The following is a 9,802-nucleotide window of genomic DNA, read 5'->3' on the forward strand; positions in this document are numbered from 1 at the left end:
CTGTCGCCATGACGACAGCGGCAGAGACGGGGCAGTCTAGCTACTATAAAAATTGTTTGCCGTACACCCTGTTACAAATTACCTTATACATTATGAGATGTCAATAAAAGGGGCAGTACAACGTACAACATACGACTCTCCAACATCTTTGAGATATTCTCTTGTAAAGCTTTCCCGCGAATCTTGTTTTTAACCGACTTGAAAAAAGGAGGTTCTCAATTCGTCAGCTTTTTGTGTATGTAACGCGATAACTCCAGCGTTTGTGAACCGATTTTGATGATTCTGTTTATGTTAGAAAGAGGGAGTGGTCCAATTTAAATTTGAAAAAAAAAATCCACCTCTAAGGGTGGCAACTAGGGGATGAATTTCGCGCACCGATTTCCGGTAACCAATTTCAATAAAATAATAATAAACTTGTAAGGTCGGTTTTTTTAGTACTCTGTACTGACATTATCTTGTAGTCCAAACAAAATATGTTGTATTCTTGTGACAGAGTAAAGATTACAATTGAATAGCTGCACCTTTTTGTGACATTGATGTTTGTAAAGTGTGCATAGTCGATATCGCGATCTAACTCGATACCAGCCAATAGAGTGACGCATTGAGTCGTAATGTACTTGAACAGGTGTGCAGTGTTGTGCTGTGAGAAGCGGCTGACTGAGCGTCTACTCAGTCTTCTTGGACCTGCCGCTGCCCTCCGCCGCCGGTTCAACGACAGGCATCTGGTCCTCGTAGCTGCAATAAAGACGTACATCCGATTTAAAAATTGTACATAGCATTTTTTACAAATATTACTGGATTTTAATGGTGTTAAATAGGCACATGATTTAAAATGGAAACTGGTAAAAACAGATCAAAATTTGTGATATAGAGGGTGACAACGAAACGAAACTAAGTGAGAATGGAAAGGCAAAGGAATTAAAGAACGATTCAAAATTTGAAAATAAATGGCCAGGAACCAGAGAAAAGGTGATAAAAAGGTGGTATGACGATTGAGATCTCAATTTTGACAACTTTACTCTCGGGCTAGGCTCTCGGATTTCTCTCGGAGAAAAGTTTAAGGAGACTGGTATCATGACTGTGGCATCACAGTACATTTACTAAAATATTTTATAAGCCCGTAAAAATATACATAATTTCAATAACAAAGAGGATATCCATAATATTAACCTTAGAGCTAAGTCCAAACTCATGGTACCACGATTTCGTTTAACCAAGGTAAACAACTCTTTTATGGGGAACTGCACAATAAGATTCCGGAGCATATATTAAGTTTATCATTTCCTAAGTTTAAAAACTACATTAAAAATATTTTGATCGAAAAATCATATTACAAAATTGAAGACTACGTGTTAGATGATGTATGGAAAGACGACATGGCTCCAGAATCCACATAAATTTGATTCAAAGTGTATTCCATAGCATTTAAGTTTATTTGAAAAGAGCAATCACTAGAGTTCCTTGCTCGTTCTTCTCATGGAGGTCAGCGTAGTGAACGAGCAGTAGCTTAAATGTGACGTTTTCAAGTGTAAATTTATTTTACCTCTGGTATAAATAATGGACAATCTTTGACTTTGACTTTACAGGTTGAAAAAAAAAGTCATTTATATAGCATCTAGTTTATTAAATAAAAATACGTAGTGTACATACGTACATGTGTAATAAAAATATTTAAAAACTACGTCATCATCATCATTCTGCCATACGACGCCCACTGCTGGGCATAGGCCTCCCCAACGATCTCCACGACGATCGGTCCTGCGCTGCCTCCATCCATCGGCTTCCCGCGACCTTTACCAGATCTATGGTCCACCTGGTGGGGGGCCTATCCACTGAGCGTCGTCCGGTGCGCGGTCGCCATTGAAGAACCTTTCCGCCCCAACGGCCATCGGTTCTACTAGCAATGTGCCCACTGCCACTTCAGCTGAGCAATTCTTCGACCTATGTCAGTTGCCTTAGTTCTCCTACGGATTTCCTAATTTCTTATTCTATCACGTAGAGAAATACCGAGGATCGCTCTCTCGATTGCCCGCTGAGTGACCTTAAGCCTTCTTATGATGACCATACTAAAAACTACTTATTTTTATTTAATAATGCTAAATAAATGATGCAAACATTTTTTTTTCTTCATCGTGGAAAGTTGTCAAAATTGAGATAGTACCGATGGCCAGTTCACAGTCGAAGTGCTTGTTGCAGATCTCTACTTTTGATTTCTAACAACTTTTTGTTTTTTTTAAATTATAACTAAGTAATAAAAAAATATATATATCATGATGGTCAAACATCATGAGTCATGATGTCATGATGTCATGATTCATGACATTCAATAAACTTAAAAATTATTAAAGCGATATCTCTAGTCAGCTACTGGTAGCTGTAAAGGTGCCTGGTGGCTGAGTGAAGAAAAAGATTTATCACAGATGGCGTTAAGGCAAAAAAATGGTTAAAAACCAAAAGCAAAAATCTGCAACAAGCACATAGAAAAAATCGTAAAGATCGCTAGTTCGTTCCGTGGCTTTTTTTGTTTGCTGGAAGACGTTGGTTTGAATCCAGCTGGATCGAAGGATATTTTTCTGTGTTTGATCTTTGTATTAACAATTATAACAAACTAGTCATTGACTTACAATTATATGTTCGTCGGGTCCGCGCTAAAAAGTGTCCGCACTTGTAAGGCGCTAAAATCGTATCCAGAGCGCGACACTCCGCTTTAGTCTTCATTTGTTCTACTGACAGCGCGATACTGCGATGACATTACAATTTAAATTTCGAATAGGTTGACTTGGGACATTTTTTTCGTGGTTTTTGTATTAGACCCGTCGTCCATTTGTTTGTAAGTCAATGAAACTAGTGGAGTAATTTTACAAAAATAATCGAATATGCGGTGGTCAAACAACGTGACTACAATAAATTTAATAATTAGGCAATTGTTTTAAAGGAAACGTATTATCGGTTTGCATTTCCGTTTTGAGCTGTATGTCACCCTGTCTCAAACTCGATTTTATCAATGAGTCATTTTATACATAACAAAAGGTAGACATACGATTCGGGTTTAAGACTGATAAAAATAACAAATGGCTAATGTAGCAAGAAAAAAGTAAGAAAAAATATAGTTTTTGATTTGTGATTCTGTTGAAGTCTGTATGATGTGTTCAACAACCGCAAATTGCGACCAGCATAAAAATAAACTGTTTTGTTAGAATAAATTTCTTATCTGTGAAAATGTTATTATTGCTTCTTAATAACATCGGATTCGATTTTATTATGACATTCAAATTTCGAACATCTCTGAAAAACAAAACAATGTGATTCGACCTCAATTCTAATATCAGTCGAGACGAAGTTTTATTCGAAATGAAATGTCAATAGCAATCAATTTTGACAAATTTCACATGTTAATTGTTCTTCCTTTAAATAATTGATATCGAACGATATGATAGTTGGGGCCGACTCTAGTTTGTCTATGAATTAAATAAAAACTACGGATGTGTGACATGCGTGAGAAAATTTTATTTGCCGCCATTTCGCCAGTCGTAACATGCGGTTCCTGAACACATCACAGAGAGCTTATAATATGTGTATAGATAAAGCAGTGCATGTAACTGTACACAATTAGGTATTAAAACACTCGTGTGATCGTATTATCAAGGATTTCATTATGTAACAGTCACATAAACTACTATTTCATCATCAACCCATTTGTACCTCCCACTGCTGAGCACGAGTCTCCTCTGAGGGTTTAGGCCATAGTCCGCCACGCTGGCCCAATGCGGGTTGGAGACTTCACACGTTTTCTGAGGGTTGTGAACCTTCTTCAAGGTGCGGTTTCATCACGGTGTTTTCCTTCACCGAAAAGCTAAATTCTGAGCCCGGATTAGAACCCATGGCTTCTGTATGAGCGGCTATAAGTCATACCATAAGGCTACCACGACGGCTCATTTTTAATAAAATTATGTATTTATTTGTTATTTTTGTAAACAGCCATATTTATTTACAAATATATCGACTGTGAACTGGCAACCGGTACTATCTCAATTTTGACAACTTTACAGGTGAAGAAAAAAATTGTTTGCGTCATTTATATAACATCTGCCCCCGTAGCATGGCTACGCATGATAGTCGCGACGCGCGCGATAAAATTGAAATGAGAGCGCCCTATTGGCTATCTAAATTAGGTCCATTGAGACAGCCAATAGCACGCGCATTTCAATTTTATCGCGGACGTCGCGACTACCATGCGTAGCCATGCTACGGGGCTGGTTTATTAAATAATAATACTTAGTGTATGTGTAATAAAAATATTTAAAAACTACGTATTTTTGTTTAATAAATCAGATGCTATATAAATGACGCAAACAATTTTTTTCTTCACCTGTAAAGTTGTCAAAATTGAGATAGTACCGATTGCCAGTTCACAGTCGACATGCTCGTCGAATTTTATGAAAAAAAAAAACAAAAAACAAAAACCGAAAATAAAATTAAAAATGCGAATATTGCGAAAAAAAAAGAAACAAAAAACAAAATAAAATCAGAACAGGTCAAAAAATTAAGCTGGCGTAGTTCATTGGAGGTATCGAAAACATGTTTTAACAATGTTTAAATAATCATCAATATTAAATTCTATACTCACTTGAAGAGAGCCTGGAGGTCTCCGCGAAGCAACGCCAGCAACAACGGCGTGGTGAGGCAGGCGGGGACCAAGTACAGCAGCGCCGGCTGCGCGTGCTTGAAGATGTGCATCACCAGGATGGTGCATAATAGTCCCAGAACGTATGCGCCAAACGTCGCACGGAAGTAGAACTCAGAGCCGCGCTTGAGGCTCTTGTCGAAGCGTAGTAGCAACGCGATAAAGATGCCCGGCACTACGATGTCGCCAAGCCCCAACATCGCGAAGTTTGACGCGCTCAGACCGTTGATCAGCAGATCTTGAGGGAACACCACTGCGAAACCACGAGATTCGCGTCAACAAATTAACAGGATAGGAAATGAAACTATTCTTCCGAATTTAAATCGCGTATATTTGTTTTTACAGACATACCGACGTTTCGGGCCCTTTACAGGTCCCATGATCACGGTTGATTAAAAACGTCGGTTTGGTTGAAAAACAAATATACGCGATAATCTATCGTCATCACTAGCTGTGACTGTAAGTGAAACGCGACTGACGCGACGAGCGTCTAATTGTAAGGCACACTTAAGGTTATTTACGAGTATACTGTTTCTGTGTACTGGGATGAGAAAGATACAATCATGGTAGTGACCCGTTTAGCGCTTTCAGATTGTTCCCTTCTATAATTTTTCTTTTTTGAAGATGGAGTAAAATAACAGTTCTTTGCACAAAAGTGTTGCCCGCTTGCAAGTAGCTAGTGATTGCAGTCGATAAATATTCTATCGACTATCGACTGAATGTTGGTCACGCTTATGTAATAAATAGCTAAAGTTGTTTCTTTTGAAGCATCATCGGCCCGTTATTCGTCCAACTGCTGGGTGCAGGTTCATTTGAATTGTCACTATTTGTAAATTCATACAAATTATATACACTGCATTTAGAACTGTGTCTATTAAAACAAAACGGAGATCTTTCAAGTGTTATAACTATTATATTATGTTATAATAAGACATCCAGTAATCATTGAACGTCGTTCACAATTCAATCATTTTTGGCAAAATTTTATCTTCTTTCACAATATGTCGATAAAATTGTCGACAACAACAACATGACTATTAAAGATTTTATAAAAATTGGCAACCCTGCAAATGTAATTTTACTCCGTAATCAAAAAAGACAGTCTATATGATATTTGAAATAAATATTGTAAATGATAAAAGTTAAGCGTGCGCTAGATCTGTACATCTAGCGAGTGCGCCTCTGTAAAAAAATCTCATAATGCGCGCGAGGGGCACGCGAACAGATCGCACTACGCAATGCACGTGTGTAGCTCGCGAGACAGGCGTAATATTTACGGGGTGACGTAGCGATGGCAGTATTTCTTTTGACATTATTGTTCTTATTGTCGGGTAAGAAAAACAAATTGTTCAAATTTACCTACAATACGCGTATCCAATTGAGTCTCACACATTTCCAAGGTCTCTCAAAAACTGTATGGCTAACTTTTGTCATAAAACTGTGTTAGTCTTTGTTTGCTTAAATGCGATTTCAATGGAAATGAATACGTAGTCTTGAATTAAAGGTGCGTATGTTATATAAACTTGAAGTAGTTATGTTCGTCACATAGTCTCGAATTAAAGGTACATACGTTACATAATCTCGAATTAAGGTACGTACGCTATATAAACTTGAAGTAGGTACGTCCGTTATATAAACTTCAATCGGGTACGTCTGTTGCATAATCTTGAAGTAAAGGTACATACGTTTTATAGGCGCTTCGAAAGACTTGGCGACGCTGACCATGACGTTGGTGCCGAACACCCAGAAGATGTCGTAGAGGAAGAGGCCACATAGCAGGATGCATCCCGTCACCACGTTGTTGAGGTGCAAAAGTTCCACGCCGTTGATTGCGAAAGCGATGCCGAAAAGATTGTTGGCGATCCAGTGCTGTACACGAACATTCAGGATTATGATCAGTTATTGCAAAAAGTTATATTAGTCTTATGTCCAGCAATCGACGTCTTTGGACTAAAATGATGATGAAGTTTCTCCACAAGTTCCATCTCGCACGTTAAAACCGATACCGTCACTGCAAAACGTCAACTTCTGGAAATAATTCTGGTGAAATTACAGGCGTATTGTCAACTTGTGTCTCCGGGTGACGGGCGTAGTGGCAGTGCCCCTCAGATCTTTACTATTTAAAGCTCTGAGTAGCACTGCAACTGTTATGGACAGGCGTGTGGCTTACTATCAGACGCACGACTTGTTCGTCCCGTCATTAGTATTATAAAAAAAGGAAATATATACAAGTTAAAGTTATGATCATATTGTCATTATGGTACCCTAGTTACCTAAAATATTCCATTTCAAATCACTCCAATTTGTACACATAAAAATAAAAGTTATTTGCCTAAATGGCAATTAAAGTATTTCAAACTTAGTTTAAATCGTTAAGGTACAGTGTTGATTTCAATGCGCGATATTCAAATAATCATTTTTTAACTGTTAGGTCAAGGTTCTGGTAATTATATTTATTGTTCGAGTGTAACAACCACTGTGTTATTGCGACTCTAAAATTCAACGGTCTCCATGAAATGAGATAAATAGCCTACACTTCATAATGGAGACGAATGTAGAACACTTTTTGTTTATTTACAATTGTATTGTAAAATCTTTATTGCATATAATAACATTTAATAACACATAATAAAACAAACAAGGCGGGCTACTTGCTAGATTGATCTGATATTTGAATAAGGCGTTTTTACCGGTTTATATGTGCCAGTAATTACGATGTAGTCCCTACACTACCTACACATGCCTGGGAATCTACTCTCGTTCTCTGTCCGCCATCTGACGGAAACAATTACTATCAAATAAGTAATACCCGACCACATCAAAAGACAATGTCATGTATGAACGCTTCATTAAATAGGTAGACAGATAGATAAAATCTTTATTCACTTCCATGACAACTTATTTACATAGGATCCACTAAATTTAACATCATAATTATTATTATATTGAACCACTTAAAATAACAAATTTTTATAACAAAAAACCGACCTCAAAAGTACGTGGAATTACGTCTATTTGGGATGTAGTGATACCTACCTTTTAATTAGATTAAGAGATTTCTATATATGGTACTCAACATTAAATCATACATTGTAACCTTTGTTTCCAATCAATATAGATCGACGTGTTGAGACGGAAACATGTGTCTCATTTAAGTGCTCTCCAAAAACCAACCTCACCTCTACAAGAAGAAGCCATCTTTTTATCACATATTTGCCAAGTTTTATTGAAATATCCCCTAGTTCGCCATTATACAGGACTTGACACAGGAGATAATAAAAATCGGTCAAAGTATATTGAGAGAGAAAAACGCCTTGAGTTGGAGAATAGCAAAATCAACCATTAAAATGATTGCTCCTTAAGTAAAATTTAGGCGCTATTTATAAAAATGAATCTTCATGCGTGAACAGCAACTCTAAGAGGTGGATGATTTTCTTCAAAATGAAATGGGACAACTATGGAGGTACCCTCTTTCCAACAAAAAAAAAATCATGAAAATCGGTTCACAAATACCGGAGTTATCGCGTAACACACATACAAAAAAAACAGTCGAATTGAGAACCTTATCCTTTTTTTAAAGTCGGTTAAAAAGGAAAATATAACTACACATATAACTAATTAAAGTAAATAGTTTTGGAAGTCATGGCAGTGAAAAGGCGCTGGCTCAGCATAAATATCGCGGTTTTCCACGACGCTGAAATTCTGCCAGAACCGTGTTTAAAGAGACGCCATTTATCACCTCAGATAGTCATAAATAAAAATTATATACACAAACAGTGAATAGCGACATCTCTTGCCAGAGCTGGTAACTGTAAAGATATCTAACTGGGTGATAAAACTTTCATAGATTTCTCATAGATGGCGCTATGACTAAAAAGTCGTTGAAAAAACCATATACAAAGATACGACACAAGCACATAGAAAAATTCGTGAGGTCCGCTGTTTCGTTCCGTGGCTTAGTTGGTATAGCGTCTGCCACGGTAAGCTAGAAGACGTCGGTCGAATACGGCCGCATCGAAGGAATTGTATGAGAAAAACAATATGATAAAATGTGTGTGCGTGCGTGCATGGGTATGCGCGTACGTGCGTTTATGTCAATATTTTATTTATTTATTTATTTATTTTATCTTAGGAAGACCAACAGCTTTAAAGTAAATTAGTCGTTAACAGTAAAAACTGAAGGCCAATTATAGGTCCTCACAAACAACAACACAATAAAATGAACCTTAACAGATACACGGTGCACAATTAAATCTATGACATACAAAGAAAAGGGAAAAAAAAACGAAGAAATTACTCACTATGACTCAAAAAAAATGTTACAAGATAGTTATAACCAGAATTCAAAATGTATGCATTTATGTTGAGACTATGTAAAACAATTTGCGTTTGTATGGGTGTATGCGTGTATATTACTTATGAAATTCCCTGAAATTATATGTTGCCGCATACGCAGCATGCGTCTCTTATCTTAGTCGAGTATTAGTTATTTGATAATAATTGTTTTGGACGGATATGCGGATGTCTGACGAAGAACGGGAGTAGACACCCTGATGCATACGTGAAGAGGTTTTGAAGCAAAGTCAGGCAAATGCATCGCTAAACAAAGTCACGTACGTGTTACATACGGCGACGGAGTAATATCTATTTATTATCTCTGATGTTAGTGGAGATTGCGATAAAAAAAATTTAAGCATACCCTATTACATAGGTAAAGGAACTGCTTACTACGGTGCCCACTTAATCTGTGAAGCTATTCATAATTTTCTCCGGTCACGACGAATCACGTTTGAGTTTGACGCCTTTATGACATAGCTAGGACTAAATTAATCAATGGGAGTCTACAAAATTAAGTTACGTGGACTAAATAATGTACATGAACACAAAAAAAACGGTACAGAGGGATTACGTGTAAAATACTAATTAGTGATTTCAATATAGATTTTGTTTTATCGTGATTTTCCGTATCTGTGACGACACTTAAAAAACCAGCATATCGGTTTTATCGGTGGTTTTGTATTTTCCCGTTCTCAGCTTTATTTGAAAAAATATTACAAGTGTAAACATAAGGTCCCTTTTACGAGAGTGGTAATTTAGAGCTGTGTCGATCGAATCAAG

The 9,802-nt window shown here is 37.1% G+C and overlaps 1 protein-coding gene across 1 annotated transcript; it reads right to left on the reverse strand.

Annotated features, from left to right (window-relative positions):
- Positions 1 to 347: 347 nt before the first annotated feature.
- On the reverse strand, positions 348 to 6,574 carry LOC113231009 (minor histocompatibility antigen H13-like). Its single transcript, XM_026465141.1, has 3 exons — positions 6,370 to 6,574; positions 4,628 to 4,937; positions 348 to 735 (listed from the first exon to the last, which is right to left on the reverse strand). The coding sequence occupies exons 1-3, from the start codon at positions 6,407 to 6,409 to the stop codon at positions 666 to 668; spliced, it is 420 nt and encodes a 139-aa protein (XP_026320926.1). The 5' UTR covers positions 6,410 to 6,574; the 3' UTR covers positions 348 to 665.
- Between the last annotated feature and the right edge of the window lie 3,228 nt (positions 6,575 to 9,802).

The sequence above is a fragment of the Hyposmocoma kahamanoa genome, unplaced genomic scaffold (assembly GCF_003589595.1).
Source record: "Hyposmocoma kahamanoa isolate Upper Pololo Valley unplaced genomic scaffold, ASM358959v1 64, whole genome shotgun sequence".
NCBI classification, from domain to species: Eukaryota; Metazoa; Arthropoda; class Insecta; order Lepidoptera; family Cosmopterigidae; genus Hyposmocoma; species Hyposmocoma kahamanoa.

What these genes read in the sequence shown, in the direction of transcription:
- LOC113231009 (XM_026465141.1), bottom strand. Translation starts at nt 6,409, where the DNA reads ATGGTCAGCGTCGCCAAGTCTTTCGAAGCGCCTATAAAAC. An exon ending in TTTCGAAGCGCCTATAAAAC is followed by an intron (nt 4,938 to 6,369) that starts GTATGTACCTTT and finishes GTGGTTTCGCAG; the next exon opens with TGGTGTTCCCTCAAGATCTG. An exon ending in GACCTCCAGGCTCTCTTCAA is followed by an intron (nt 736 to 4,627) that starts GTGAGTATAGAA and finishes TCTTTATTGCAG; the next exon opens with CTACGAGGACCAGATGCCTG.